The sequence below is a fragment of the Alosa alosa genome, chromosome 21 (genome assembly GCF_017589495.1).
Source record: "Alosa alosa isolate M-15738 ecotype Scorff River chromosome 21, AALO_Geno_1.1, whole genome shotgun sequence".
In the NCBI taxonomy this organism is placed as follows: Eukaryota; Metazoa; Chordata; class Actinopteri; order Clupeiformes; family Clupeidae; genus Alosa; species Alosa alosa.
Window position 1 is genome coordinate 4,151,751 of NC_063209.1, and position 16,079 is coordinate 4,167,829.

The 16,079-nt window shown below is 43.9% G+C and overlaps 2 protein-coding genes and 1 non-coding gene across 15 annotated transcripts in view; 2 read left to right on the plus strand and 1 right to left on the minus strand.

The window, feature by feature from the left end:
* Positions 1-982: 982 nt before the first annotated feature.
* Positions 983-1,055, minus strand: trnaf-gaa. The gene has a single exon. It is a non-coding gene; the product is annotated as a tRNA-Phe (tRNA).
* Positions 1,056-1,936: 881 nt separating this feature from the next.
* Positions 1,937-6,416, plus strand: hs6st2 (heparan sulfate 6-O-sulfotransferase 2). Of its 2 annotated transcripts, none has more exons than XM_048232305.1 (2): positions 1,937-2,832; positions 4,948-6,416. In XM_048232305.1, the coding sequence occupies exons 1-2, from the start codon at positions 2,258-2,260 to the stop codon at positions 5,804-5,806; spliced, it is 1,434 nt and encodes a 477-aa protein (XP_048088262.1). In that variant the 5' UTR covers positions 1,937-2,257; the 3' UTR covers positions 5,807-6,416. The 2 variants fall into 2 exon arrangements, with proteins under 2 accessions (XP_048088262.1, XP_048088263.1); XM_048232306.1 differs by having other exon boundaries at positions 4,951-6,416.
* An 893-nt stretch (positions 6,417-7,309) lies between these two features.
* mbnl3 (muscleblind-like splicing regulator 3) overlaps positions 7,310-16,079 on the plus strand; it is a 32,975-nt gene continuing 24,205 nt past the window's right edge. For all 12 annotated transcript variants that reach the window (XM_048232011.1, XM_048232015.1, XM_048232019.1 and 9 more), the window contains exon 1: positions 7,310-7,596. The gene's annotated coding sequence lies outside the window, so the exon portion shown is untranslated. The remainder of the gene's footprint in view (positions 7,597-16,079) is intronic.

The following is a 16,079-nucleotide window of genomic DNA, read 5'->3' on the forward strand; positions in this document are numbered from 1 at the left end:
AAAAATAAGCTACCCACAATGCACATGATTTCTTGCGGGCAGCCAGAATATCTGACGCGTTAGTTTCGTGGAAATATAGGTAGAAGTCTACGCAAACATGGAAAACTGGCTAAAAATAGGGACACTGTCCAAAAAAAGGCCTAATTAAAGCGATCGAAGAGGAGAAGCGAGAGAAACAGAGCAGGAGACAGGTAACGGGAAATGGGTTGGGGGGCAGAAAGATGAAGGTGGAAGTGGAGAGCAGGGGGATTTAAAGAAAGGACTAGACAGAAAAGACTGATAAAACGAAAGTATGATGAGCCATAGGCCTAGGCTTCACGTGGATTGGGAGACAGACTGCCCAAATCCACAGTGCGTGGTTTGCAGTGAAGTGCTATCTAACCAGTCAAATGTTCTCCACGCTGTTTTTTTTAGCGTGCAAGCTCATAGACCAGTTGCACATTTTGATTGTCATCATGTAGGGCGGCTAATTAAACATGATGCCTGGAATGCGTCAATAGAATGTGTTGCGTTTTTATGTGTCGGGTGGTGGGGATGCGCGAGCCGAGCCAACCAAAATAAATTGTCACCATAATTAATGTTGAGGGGGCTTTTCCTTGAAGGAAGATGAGTTTTTTAACCTATAACTCCATATACCAGATGGGGGCGTTTCAAGACTTCGTATAGCTGACACTGATCATTACATTACACAAAATTAAAAACTGGACATATTGTAGCCTAGTGGAGAATCAGTAGGTCTACTATTGGTAGCCTTTTCAATCAGAACGTTCTTTCCATCTTAAAAGGGTAAGCGAGTGCTATTTGTTCCATGCCGTGTAGGGGTGTTACTTTCACGGGAATGTAGGTTATGTACTCCAGGCCTAGAGGCTACATTTTCACATAACCGCGGTAATCGAGGACAGGTTGGTTTGCAGCACTTTTGTTGGATCTGATGGTGAAATCAGTGGTGAGGTCTGTTGAAACCTGCTTTGCGTGTTCAAAATGCCGAAACCCGGGATCGAACCAGGGACCTTTAGATCTTCAGTCTAACGCTCTCCCAACTGAGCTATTTCGGCTTGCTCCCTCTAGTGGAGCCTCAAAAGACAACCTCGAACATCAACGTTTCAATTATGTGGTCATTCTCATGTGTTGCTCTCTACGATTTCGCAATGTCGCCTACGTCGTTGCACATGGTGCGCCTGTGAAAAAGAAATGGCTTAAAGCAGCGTGCTTCGGATCCAGCTGAAGCATTTTTACATGGCCTGAGGACTTTGTTTGCATGGAACCCCTTAATTTAGGCTACATACATAACCTGGAATTGTGTCTCTGTCATAAAGGACATGAGGCGCGAGGACCGAGGACCAAAGTAGTCAGGTTTGATTATGGGTCTATTCTATATGGCTTGCCTTGTCCTTTGTACATAGGCTACATCGGACTTGTAACCGGAGGGTTGCCGGTTCGAACCCCGACCAGTAGGAGCGGCTGAAGTGCCCTTGAGCACGGCACCTAAACTCCTCACTGCTCCCCGAGCCCCGCTGTTGTAGCAGCACTTCACTGTGTGCTGAGTGTGTTTCACTAATTCACAGATTGGGATAAATGCAGAGACCAAATTTCCCTCACGGGATCAAAAGAGTATATATACTTATAATATATTACACAGGCCCCGCTGGATAAAATATCAGTGATTGCAATATAGGCCTACCAACAGCAGAGAACCAATAATGAAATGATCCACTATTGTTAATGGAATAAACATTTACCCTTGTAAGAATAATGTAAAATGTGTGTAAGTGGTTTCAATATAAATGCAAATTGGCTGAGTATCATATAACTACAATAACCGATCTATATGTATATGGCATAGGCCTACTTACTCATAAAAGTTGCCCCCACAAATGTTGTGACGTCAGTAATACAACAGAGGGCTGGGTTGGCTCCAGACAAAACGAGAGCGCCTCCTTTTACGCAAGGGCTGCTGGGAAAAAAAGGACAGCGCTTTAGATCACAAGAGGTACGTGAAATAGAAGGGAAACCTGGCGTGTTTTTTTACGCTTAAACATATATCAGCGTTATCGCCTGTGATCTAAAACACATCAAGCTTCTCACACGCTCTGCAACCAGGCATTTGCGCGTCAAAAGCCTACACAGATATTCGTTTCTTACCGATTGTTGGCTGGCTAGCTAGCTCAGTTTTGGGACATCAAAAGACAACATTCTTCCCCAGCTGAGGCAGGGGGCTTGCATAGCTGAGTAATGCTTCCGAGTTCTCCACGAGAAGATGGATGAAAAGTCCAACAACAGTCGACTTCTGATCGCCCTGGTGATGGTGGTGCTGTTCGGTGTCATTGTACTACAGTATGTTTGTCCTAGCTCCGATTGCCAGTTGCTACACCTGGGGTCATTGTCCAAGTCGAGAGATAGCGCGCCGCAGTCACTGTCTGGGGGAGTCGATGGTGCTAACAGCGGGACTGGTGGGGATCCATACGTCGCCGAGGATGGTGCTCTGTCGCGTTTTGTTCCCCGTTTCAACTTCACAACAAAAGACCTTGACCGAGTCATAGACTTTAACATCAACGGCGATGATGTTATTGTTTTTCTGCACATTCAAAAGACTGGGGGTACAACCTTCGGTCGTCATCTGGTCCGCAACATTCACTTGGAGAGACCGTGCGAATGCCATGCTGGTCAGAAGAAATGTACCTGTTACCGACCAGGCAAGAAGGAGACATGGCTTTTCTCCAGGTTTTCAACCGGCTGGAGCTGTGGCCTGCATGCCGACTGGACAGAACTGACCAACTGTGTACCCGCTAAGATGGGCGTTCATGAGCCGCCAGAAACACAAAAGCCACCGAGGTAGGTCTCCCAACGTAGCCTAGGCTACTTTTGATTCTTTCTCGAATTCTGAATTCATTGTCCTGTTGAACCAGACACTGCATCAAATCGCATATTTTGTGATGTCATGTCATCACACCTAGACTATGCATCTGCCACCAATTTTACGATTCACTCTACATTTTCTTTATTCTAAGGGATTTAGGGTCGTTGTTAGGTCAAGCCTTAACTATTGGGTATGCTTTGTCTTCCCTAAGAGCGCTAACAGCAGGCGCACTGCAGCTTCTATTCACTTTTGATTCCCTAGAAGCAGAGCGGCCTAAAACATCTGCCGCTCAGACAAATGTGTGCCCCTGCATGGTGCTAACTGATACCCAGCATAGGTTTACACACAACTTTGTGTTTAGAATAGGCCTATGGAGTAATCTGCTATATGAAATCCAAATGATGATATTGTTATGAAACACTGGTAACAAACAATAATAACATGAATTTTAAGATAAGGATATGGATGTGTTGAGACCCTTTTAGCTGTTTTTTTTTTTTCCTGAAACCCGAATGAGATGCCACTGTCTGCTTTTCTCTCACTTCAGAAAATGCCTGATACAGAACAGCTGGTTAGTTCTTTAAACAAACACTTATGCCACTTCTTGTCTGTTTTCCATGTAGAAAGCACTAATTTCAATTGGTTCATATCTGGAACAGCAACTGACATGTGACAGACCGCCTAGGTTTATGGGACTAGATTTACAACAGCCACTGTAGAAAGTTAAGCATTAATAGATTGTGGTTGCTCACTAAAGACATGGAATGTTGATGGTTTAAAACAGTGTCAATAAAATATAGTGACAGTTTGACTGAGTCCTTGATCAGATTCATGGCCTGTAGCATTAGTCTTCCAGACCAGTATGTATTCACAAGGACGGGAGGATGTATCTCCTTGGCAAGAGAGAGACAGGAGAATGTCTTTTCTGGTCCTCTTACTCAGCAGCGTGTTGTCAGCTGTTAGGTACTGATTCATGCTGGTGGGAGGTGGGGCTCAGACAAAAAGCCAACACACCAAGATAAACTGCTTAGAGTGAATAGTGCAGCTTTTCATGCTGTGCTCATGGAGTTGTTTGCATAAAGGTTATTTTTCTTGGCCACAGACCAGCACCCAAGAATTAGCCTAATAGAAGAAAAATAACAAAGAAATAAATTCCTTACAGGTGTTTACCTCCTGACATCATTTGCTGCAAAAGGATGTGTTTTCCCCTTGAGGTTCCCTGAGGTCACAGCAGGCCATTATAAATACAAGAGTCAACATACAGGATTAAAATGGGTTAATGCCCCCAGACTAACACAAAGACGGTGGCACGGAAAAAGCTTCCATGCAATAGAGTGCCACCTTGAGCACAACACAGCTCAAAAGGGTCCCTCTGCCTGAGGCCAGTCCAGGAAAGCCATAGAAGGAGGAGAGGGTGATACAGGGAAGAGGAAAGGAAACAAGAGGGAACAGAAAGATTTACAAGTATGGACCAATGTGCTTAAATACAAGAATACCAGTAAATAGCCATTGAAAAGCAGATAGGCCAACACTTACATCATCCAGATTTGGCAAGGTTCATTTTACTGGTTTTGCATTTTGGTATCCTTTACTTTTTTAAGTTTCAGTTTTATTTGGTACTAAGGTGGTGCAGACAAAAAACAACACAGTTTTATAATTTATTGCGAGGATGCTAACAAGTGTCTTTTGCACTTAGCTGTAAAACCTCTCCTTGCATTTTCGTGACGTTTCCGTCCCAGAACTATATTGTGCATAGCCCTAGTGGGAATAACAGATGTGTTCATCACATCATCATGTCACATCAAAATCAATTTGAAGATGATGCCAAAACTAGTAGTGTGAGACATACCACAACACAAGTACCTGCTTAAAACTCTGCTGTAAACCAACACATTAAACTCTTTAAAATCTGTTGTGTTGACACAGTAAATTAACCAAGAGCAGTTGAGTTGTCTTTGTGCATCTTGTTAAGATGCAGGCTCACATTATAATTTCAGTAGTTATGTAAGGTAAAAGATGACATGTTCCTCCATAGTAATTTCTTGGCTTACTTAAGTTCTAACTGAATGGGCTTCGTCTGCTTCTCTCAGCAGGAATTACCACTACATCACCATACTGAGGGATCCAGTGTGGCGCTACCTCAGTGAATGGCGGCATGTGCAGCGCGGGGCCACCTGGAAGGCCTCTGTGCACTGGTGCGACGGCCGCGCCCCCACGCTGGCTGAGCTGCCCAGCTGCTACAGTGGCGACGACTGGTCCGGCTGCTCGCTGGAAGAGTTCATGGCCTGCCCCTACAACCTGGCCAACAACCGGCAGACGCGCATGCTGGCCGACCTGAGCCTGGTGGGCTGCTACAACCTGACGGCCATGAGCGACCATGAGCGCGGCGCCGTGCTGCTGGAGAGCGCCAAGCGCAACCTGCGCCGCATGGCCTTCTTCGGCCTCACCGAGTACCAGCGCAAGACGCAGTACCTGTTCGAACACACCTTCCGGCTGGCGTTCATCGCGCCCTTCACGCAGCTGAACGGCACGCGCGCGGCCAGTGTGGAGGTGGCCTCTGAGACACAGCGGCGCATCCGGCAGCTCAACGAGTGGGACGTGGAACTGTATGAGTACGCCCGCGACCTCTTCCTGCAGCGTTTCCAGTTCGCGCGGCAGCAGGAGCGCCGACAGGCCCGTGAACGCAGGCAGCAGGCACGCCGACGGCTGCGGACTAAAGGCCTGCCCTGGCTGGGGATGGGCGCGAAGCCCACCGAGAGACCGGGGAGGCCACAGCAGCCGGAGGCGGAGTCCAACCCCAGCCAAAGTCAGCCGCCATCTGAGGAGAAGCTGGACGATCTAAATACTGGATCATGGGAGGAAAGCGAAGCTCAGTCTGAAGAGTCCTGGTGGGATGTAGAGGAGAATGACTCCATTGAGGACTACATGGAAAATGTAGAGCAGTGGTAAACACGAAAGGCACATGGAGGAGTGGTAACTAACGGACAGCCAACTCACTTCGTCTGCCTCTGACCACTGGGAACTCATTCAAACCCACATATACCAACTACTATTGTAGCCTTCTACAACATATCATGATCTGCTACAGTTTGCACACACTATGTTCTCATATTGTAATTTGTTATCTGTGTCACAGTACAATTTAAAGGTGTATGATGTACACTACAGTGTAATGTATGATGTAACTAACTTAAAAACCTTTGAAGCTTTCTCTCCTCAATCAATGTGTACCACAATCACCCCGTTCCCCACAGAATGTTCCTGTTGTGCTCCCGGACTGTACTAATATGGAACTGTTACTGTTACTATAAGCTTTCTTTTTTTATACTGAATCAAAATGCCTTTTGTCAATTGTTGGAATGTTTTTATATGCATAGTCAATTGTTATGGTTTTGATTTATTATGTTCTACTGAGTTATACTGAGCTACGCATTTTAACTTTGGCCATTTACAGTTCACTGTATTTGCTCATAACAATAGACTGAAAAAGAACAAGGAATGTGATTGAAAAGAATACTGTTTGTTGTTTCCCACAAATAAATTTTGTAATAATCTCGTATCTACTTCTGGTAGTGAATTATTCCGTTTATGGTAGGCTAGCCTATTTTAAAGATCATTAGTTTCCTACCTAATATGTATTGCATTGGCAACTGCTATCTAATTTCAGTACGGTTTCATATTGGGGAAATATGGTAACCTTTTATTTTGTTTTGTGTGGGTGTTGTTTACTGGGACACCTGAAATGATTTACAATTTACTGTTACAATTTATTTACTATTAGGTTGAACCACGCAACCTCAAGGTCTAGCCGTCATGTTTTTTTTTCTCTCCAGTTCAACTTCAAATACACCAGATGGCGCCAAAGTCTCTGGCACGAGATTTTCTGCACTTTTCAGTCCTGTTCAACTTCATGCCGCGCGGAGTTGCATATGAATCAACAGCTCCTAGCAGAAGATGAGGATGAGAACATTTCTACCCTCTCAAAAAAGTGGAGGTAGACTTGAGTGTTAACGTTAAGAATAGTCATACCTTAATTTTAACAGCAAGATCAATTAGGTGGTTGTTGGAAAGGCTTATGTTTCTTATCTAAACGCTCTATTTTGCTTAAATTAATATTTAAGCTATATATTTATTCTTACATACTGGTATATTCAATAAGATCTATGCGACATTATAATCTGAATACAATTCAACGTTTGTAATTGGCTCTATTCTACTGAAATTCAAAATGAACTCCACCCTCTTTTCGACTGGGTTCAGAAAATGGTCAATGTGTGGTCTGTATGGGTATATGTACTGTTTTACAGTGATTCTCTCACCCTACACCAGTTATTACAGTCAACTCAAACGGGATTCCCCCAAAATGGAGGCAACACGGCAATGCGTAATAGTGGTCAGGAGACGCACGCACACATTACCTCGCAACCCTCCCTCATTTTCACTTCGCCTCGTGTAGCAAGCAACGATAGCTTGCTTCACGCTTCCCATCGCTTGCTTTAATCGCTAATGTAGCATTTCATGCATTGCATTCAGTGCTTGCATAGAAACCCAGTACAGTTAAAGAAATATTAAGAAAAGTTTAGTTTGTATTCTCAGGCACCCGAGTACATTCATCCACTTTCGCGACGTGGCGAAAGTAGATAAATGATTGGTTGTGCTTGTAGGAGAGAATGATTTAAAAATACGTCTGGGAGGCCGATTATTTATCACAAAGTCTGATGAAACAGCTGTCTAGTCAGGTAAGAGACTTCCTAGTTGCAGTATTTCCTTTATCATAAACTTACGCATGTTCTCGACCAATCCTATGATGAAAGCCCGATATGTCGATAGACCGATACAATTATATTGTTTTCGAAAGTCTAATTTGAACGCAGCCCTCAGAATGTCGTGGCCAGGTGACAGTTCGTCTTTCACTCCTGCTATATCTATCTATGCTAGGCGGTTGTATCCCATGTTAAAGATTTGGGAGGTTCATTTGAAGAACCATTTCTGCATTGTGAGCGGCTGGTAGTTTTTAATAACTAAGCAGTTGTGCAAAGCCTTTTTTACATGGCATACATTTTTTTAGGTCTGGCTGGCTGTCAAACATCTCAACCATTTTCAAATGCGTAGCATTCTAGTAGCTAAAGGTTCATAGCCTAGGTTTGATATCCGGAGTTGCGAAATGTCGCTTATTTATCACGAAATGTGCGTGGAAGGGTAAGTATAGTGAGATATTCTAACAGATCATGAGGAAAACGCGTTTTAGCCCGCGTTCTAGTTCTAGGGCTGTAATAGAAGCGTAGGCTATTTGACACACTGCGTAGCCTGTTCTCAGTGTTTGAGTAACAGGTAGCCTTATGTCAGTTTACAAACTCGCCACCAAAATCGAGCATAACATAAGGCCCGTATGACTTAAGTCAAGAAATGAAATTCCATTTTGGTAACAGAAGGTTCTAACCATTGCACTGAGGGGAAAGGTTGCTTAAGTAACTGAGTGCAAAGTGGTAACACTCTCTCTTTACTAGGCTGTCAGACAGCGCTATTAAATCTAAGTCATGATGACATTTTCATGGACGGAGCCAAGAGCGCTCTCCCAACCATAACGTGTTTACTTACAATAGAAACAGAATTTGTCCTTGGTTTTCTGGAACCTTCTTGAGGTGTGTGTGTGTGAGAGAGAGAGATATGAAACCTCACTGCTCAGTCCACTTTATTTGTTACTTTTATCCCAGAAATAAGCCAACATTGTCTTGTGAACAGTTAAGAAAAGGTCATGGTTAATCTGTCTGACATCAGCATATTTTGCTCAGTGAATTGAGCCACTGGTGATGAGCTATGTCTGGATGGATGTGTCTGTCCTGAAATATTCTACAACTATAACTAACATCATATTTTTTTTGAGGCCTTCATGAATGCTATCCACACAAACACACTAGCCTAGGTGTTTCAACATTTCACTGCATGGTTATGTCTTTTTTAACCTCAAAAGATCACAAGTTCCTTTTTTTGCACAAATGCCATTTCCTCATTTTTGTGCAGTAATATTACTCTTGTTTGACCACATTAAGTATATTATGCACTGCTCTGAAGTATGCTTGCATTAGGCCTACACTGATGGCAAATTCATAAGAAGGCACTTCAGATTGTCATTGTCCAGTTGTACTGTAGTGCTAGATACATGAAGTGTGTGTGTGTGTGTGTGTGTGTGTGTGTGTGTGTGAATTCCTGTTTTGAATGCTGTCCCTTGGTTAAATATTCAGTTTGATTTCAATGCACACTGTAGTCTTTACAGTATTGAGCACGGGGGCTAGTTTGAGTGTTATAGACTAGAGTACCTGAGGTCTCCCACTCTGAGTATCACCATGGTTACTCTTCAAGCCCTGCAGTATGTTGTAGACCCAACCCCTAGTCTTGTAGAGGAAGTGGGCATAGACAGAGGTTCCACTGTAATTATTACATTTTTATAACCTATATGGCTGCAACTGACGATTATCATCATTGTTGATTAATCTGTCAATTACTTACTTGATGCATCACTTAGTTGTTTGATAGATAAAATGTCAGTTAATGGTTGAAAGTGTTGATCAGTGTTTTCCAAAGCCCAAGATTACAGTGTTTCCCATACACTGACTTATTTCTGGCAGCCCACCACAATATCAACACTGACCACCACACAATGATTTTCAATATTGTACTACTTAAATTGGATGAAATCCTTTCATTGTAGAGCTATGCGCACCTTTGCACAGCCTCTCCCGTGTCTCTGTCTCCTCAACAAACCTGCATGCACTTTTAAAGGAAACATTTAAAATCCTGCAAGGATTGTTGTTGGCATAGAAGACGACACTGGATTATGTCTTGTTTTGACCACACAACAAAGATATTTAGTTTACTGTCATAGAGGACTAGAGCTGAAAATATTCAAGTTTGAGAAGCTGCAATCAGAGAATGTTGAGGTATTTTCATTAAAAAATGGCACAAAACTGATTACCAAAACAGTTGGCGACTAATTTAATAGTTCAACTAATCAACTATGGCACCGAGGTTAACTCAGGATACGGTGTTATCATTAGCCTTTATGATGATCAGTGCTCCTCTGCCCACTGAAGTGAAATTCCCTCCGTTTGGTTGAGGAATGAGATGGATGGATAGGCACATAGGGGAACAGTGTTCTCACCCAGTCATAAACCCAGGCTCCGAGGCTTGCACAAACACACACACGTCACCGCTTTGGCCAGCCTTGTCTCAGCACAGCTCCCTCCATATCAGTGGCTCATTTAACAGCTAAGCGAGTTCAAACTCGCCCTCCGTCTGTCTCACACACACACTCTCTCTCACCCAGTCTCGCTCGCCCTGTTGCAGACTTTGCACTGGTCTAGCACATTTTCCTGCGCTCCATAAAAGCAATGATAACTGCTCACAGAGAGGTTACTGTGCACACAAAACACGTCCTTATCTGCCCCCTCTCACCCCGTCTCTGCCGCCCACTCTCTGGGCCTCCTCGAATACCATGAATTTTCAGATTCCAATAAAACACGACACTATACTGCTAAAGAAACGGCATTAACAAATCATCAAATGCTAGGCTAAATATGTGATATTGATTTAACCATAACACACTCCACCCTACCCTTAGAACCACAGGCTTTAAATATCTTTGTTCTACCCACTGGCAGGACAGAGGCCAGAAACAGTCAGCAAATCATCAATAGGTCAACAGTGCGCAAATGCTGAAATATCTAAATGACATTGGATATTACAAATGAGAAAGTCACGTGCACTCACTGCAGATCAGTTAGTATGAAAGGCTATGTCTTTCTTTTCCCAATGCAAATACATGCATATGTATTGCCTCTGTTTCAATCCATTCTCTAGGTTTTGTCTTCAGAGTTTGTTTGTGTGTGTGGGTGTGTGTGCAAGAGAGCGAGACAGACAGACAGACCGACAGGAAGAAAGGCAGTAAGACAGGCAGAAAGAGGGGGAAGGGAGAGGGAGTGGATGTGGGTTGGATGTTTCTGTGAGTGAAGGCCAGTGCTGTAATAGGTTGACGGGATTATGGATACTTAACCTAATTATTTTTCTCCCTGGCTGTGGGCACTTACTCTTTTTTGCCCATCCCCACCCCCACCCCTTCTCTGGTCCTCCCCCTGTCTCATCTCATTTAACCTTACCTGAATCACCTCAAACTCTGCAGCTCTCCATTTTAGCTGGAGGATTTGGCTTTCTGCAGCTCTGGTTTCATTTTGGAGGTGAAGTCTAACATACTGTTTTGGAGTGGCCATCCATTAGTGAAATGGCAAGTTCATTTATCTTGCTGCAAATATAAGGAGGAAGGATATTACTCATGCCTTAAGAAAGGAAAGATTACTAGTAAGACAGACCGAACAAAAAATACAATATGCATTGTTCTTAAATATAATTGATAAAAGTGGTAATCAACAGCACGTTGTGGGGGTCTTATAGTAGTGTAATGATTATCTAGAAGCATTAGCGTTGTAGCTTTTGTAGCTGGGCTTGTATGCCTATGTAAGCTCTCTGTGGAATGAAGGTTATGTTGTGGTATTCCGTCTCTGATGAGGGATGCAGCGTGCTGGAGTCAACAGTAGCCTCCTCCTCCCCCTGCTTCCTATGCTAGCACCTGACCTCTACCTGCTGACTTCTGGAGCCCCATGCCCCCTTCTGCTGCAGGGAAACCTGGCTAGTTCAGCATCACCTATGGCGGCAGGCAATCCATCAGCTCCTGTGCTCAGCCTGCATCAGTATTGCTGCCTTTGGTTATGTGCCACACTGATTCTTTACTCACAATCACGGTCTTCCTGTACGACCAACATATTGTATGCATTCCATTGTTCATTCCATTCTGAGGGTTCACTCCAAATTCCATGGTTAATTCCTGTAAAAGTTGCTCCTAATGCATTTGTTCCCTTGCCTCTACACCTTGCAACAGCTACGCTGTGTTCAATCAGGACTTGTGTTTCCAAGACATTTCAATATTTTGGTCAGCACTCCCCTTTCGATGCAATTAACACTTCAGGTTGAAAAGCTGCTACATTTAGCAACCTTCTTTTGCATCCCTTTCTGAAGCCCAAGCTCTCATATTCTCTGCCACATTAACAACATTACATTGGGGGTCTTGGAACCGAAGCTCCACATTTACCTTACAAATTCCAATGTAGCATCCTCCTACAGTATTTCAACATTTTCTTACAGCTCATCAATGTTTTAAATTGCATTTACATTGTTAATGCACACACACACAGGTTGCTATACGACCCTTCACACTTACGTGCAAATGAATCATGTCAGCTGAGGGGCAGAAAGGCCCCAACTGCTGATCGTCATGTTCCCATTGTATGATAGCTGTTTTAGCTCATTTAGTAGCACAAGCAATAGCATACATGTGGCTTAGTCCTGGAATCTTCTGACCGACTCTTGGTGAGGGGTAATAATGTGATGTAGATCTAGGTTCATGTGGCACAGAACTAAGAAGTCCACGAGACAGCGGCTACCATGGGGCAGTTTACTCAATTTTAAAGGAGAATTCCGGTGTGATATTGACCTAAAGTGTGTTGAAACATGATACCGAGTGTGAACGAATGTCTCATAGCTCACCTCGGCTTGTCCTCTGCACTCAGAAATCTGGCGCTAGTTAGCCTAAAAAATAATTCAGTGGAAATGCATGGATTCAGTTGCTTCCAGGAGCAGCAACTGGAATCCATGCATTTTCACGGAATTATTTTTGGAATCTGATCCCTTATCATACTTGTTGGTTCGTACTCGTCGCTCGACTTATCGTGACTAAATTCAAGATGGCGTCGAACGGTAAAATTCCTTAAGGTACTGTCTGTATAAATCGTCTTGTAAATAAACTACCAGTGCTTTTTCAAAGTTCTCTATGTCTCGTTTTAAATGTCAAGGCCCTCGAAGTCTACCAATGAAGTATGGAGCTACTTTGAGCCTCGTAAATGGTGTAAAACAGTGATTTATTTGCATGGCTAGGCGATGCCGAGGCACCACAGCGAAACACTGTGTTGGTAGCATTGGCTAACTAGCGCCAGATTTCTGAGTGCAGGGGACAAGCCGAGGTGAGCTATGAGACATACGTTCACACTCGGTATCATGTTTCAACACACTTTAGGTCAAAATCACACCGGAATTATCCTTTAAGCGAGTATACTATGTTTGGACGTTGGACGTTTTCAAACTTTGTAAAATTTCAGTATTAAGGAAGTGAACTGCTCTGGTTCAGCTGGTCTCATTATTCATTCATTATTTGAATGTCCTTGGTAGGTCATTTGGAAGATTTTATCTCCTACTTCCAAAAAATCTGTATTTGGAAAATATTTGATGGTTTGTTAGAGAACTACGCCTTAAGAGTCATCAAAAATGTCATGACCTAAATACACTGGTCAGAATAGTATAGAGAAGATAATTAAGTATGGTATGTGATATTATTTATATTTAAGTAGAACATGGCCTGTTTCTAAGATCGGAGAGTTCTGCATTCTGTCCACCTAAGGGGCTAAAACACAGTAGTAACAAGTCATATAATATAGTTATAGATAAATAGATAAAGCTATCGGTTATGTTTGTACGTGTATGTTTACACTTCTATTGGTTAGGCCTAAATGGTGAACCATAACCTTTTATATGCATTTGCTAATTCATGTTTACCTTCCATATGTTATGTAAGAGCACAGAGGTTATCTATTCCTGTGCAACTATACATATATTATACTTGTGGCTATGCAAATACTGTACTCAGCTAGGGATGGTGTCCATACAGAATGTTTTTATCAATGAGCTTTGTTACCACCAATAACTCTCCCACACTAAACACACAAGTATGTTTCATAGACCTAGCATTAAGCTACTTTGTAACAGTGTGTGTGTGGTGTGTGTGTGTGTGTGTGTGTGTGTGCGCTTGTTTGGGTGACCTTGTAGTGTCAGTTCTGTATGTTCCCTTCGCTACACCGCTGGTGCCAGCGTTATGCAGGGCGACCCTCATGCAGCTTTGCCCTGTGCAGCCGGAACCAGAGCCAGGCTTTGTCTGCACGGTGGTTCTCATCCCTCTCCATGCTGCAGTAAGCCCGCCGCTCAGCTGCCCCCTGCCTTAATGCACCTCAATCAAACCTTCTATTGCCCCTGGATGGCCTAGCTGTCTATCTTTCTTTCCTTTCTTCCTTACTTTCTTTCTTTCCTTTTGTTATTAATGTGTCCCTCATTGATCAGCCTGAATCCTGACAGTGTTCTGAAATTCTTTGTCATTCATATCAGGTGAAGTTGTGTGTATTCCAAGTCACCGTGATCATATTTGGCCCAAAAGAGAGTTATTTGCCCCGTGAAAACACTGTGTCACTGTTTGCTGTGGCAGCGTGAACACGTCCACGTCTGCCCCATTACACTGGCGGGATATTGATTGAGTGTGTCTGACAGACATCTTATTCAACATCCCACCGATGTTTAGAATGCAGGTCATGCTTTTGGAAGGCACCACCGACACGCAGAACGGTGATGTCTGTTTGCTTTGCATCCGTCATTAATTCATGTGACACTTATTATTATCTATTTATGGTGCTGACAACGTGTCTGTGAGTTTGTTGTCACGTTGGTCTATTGTGGACGACTTGCGGTGTGTGTGTATGTGTGTGTGTGTCTGCATCTGTGTGTGTGTGTGTGTGTGTGTGTGTGTTTCCATGTTGGGGAGTGTCAGCAAGGCATCCACATGACAGGCAGCAACGTGAGCTAAGCGTACCCTGGCTTGCCCCGGGCCTGCATGCTGCATTGCAGAGATGACCTTTTGAAACTGGTAGCACAGATCTGCACAAGTCTAAAAGTGCACGCGGCTACGTATATGTGTAGCTGTACACATGCACTTAAGGTCTTTTGTGTGTGTGTGTGTGTGTGTGTGTGTGTGTGTGTGTGTGTGTGTGTGTGTGTGTGTGTGTGTACTGTATGTGTCTGTGTGTGTGGTTATGAACATGTTTGGAGTTCTTGTGTTCTAAGTGCGTGTGTGGTTCAGCGCTGAGCTTTGCTCAGTCTCTGGACGTGTTCCCGGCATCCTGCCTAGCAGACCTGGGGAAGGGATGAGTGAGTTCCCTTGAGGGAACTCTGTATCGATCCCTGGATAGATGGAGGTGTGTGGGCGTGGGGGAGGGAGGGTGGAGCCAGAGGTTGGTGTGATGACATATGCAACGGAGCAAAGCCTACTTTTCCCTCTTGGCCCTTCTTTTGCTTTCTTGCTTTCTTTCTTTCTTTCTTCATAGTGCGTCCCTTTGTTCTCTTGTCTGAAGGTGGGTGTATTAATTCACTTTTCATTCCTGTCTTTCTCCCCCTCTCTTTCTCTCTCTCTCTCTCCTATCTCTCCCACTCTTTTATCTCTCTCTCTCCCTCCTCTCTCTCTTTCCCCTCTCTCTCCTCCCTCACTGCAGTGCACTCCTCCTAGCCTGTCTGCACTCTCATACGCACAAACCCCCCACCACTCCCTCTGTCTGTGTCTGTCGCTATGAGACACAGGCACTGATCAAATCTGCCCCAACCACTCTCACTCTCTCTCTCCCTCCCCCCCTCTCTCTCCCCCTCTCTCTCTCACTCACTCTCTCTCTCTCTTCACCTGCTCTCTTTACTTTGTTCAATGTATTGATAGATGTCTAAGTGCTATTTGACCTCGCCGCTCTTTCTTCCTGGCAGCGCGTACAGCGGTAACGTCTAGAGGGTAGTGGACATTTTGATGGGTCATTGTGTCGTCAGATCATTTGTGTATTTTGTGGTTTGTATTGAGTCAGATTGCTAAACATTGCTGTGTTCACGGGTAGCAGTGCGCTGCATGTCTGATGTCAGACTCATGACATGCATATTTACAAAGACACACAGGCACACACACAGGCACACACACATGCACACACATACACACACATACACATACTCCCTCCTGAGCAAGTCTCCTGCTGCGCTGCCTCATATTCTCTTCCCAGCAACACCCCCTTTGTCATTCAGAGACACACACAGACACACACACACGCAGCAAAACCTGCTACATGTCACCATGGAGATCAACACACATACTGTATAGTGTCTCCTAATTTAAAAGCTGTTCCTTATCATGTCCCTTAAAAACAGATAGAAATAGAAGATGAACATAAACAAATATCCACTATGCAATATGACCTTTTCTCTCTCTCTCTCTCTCTGCCATCCATCCTGTCATCCCTCTCCTCATTCACTCTTCTCCATCCATCAC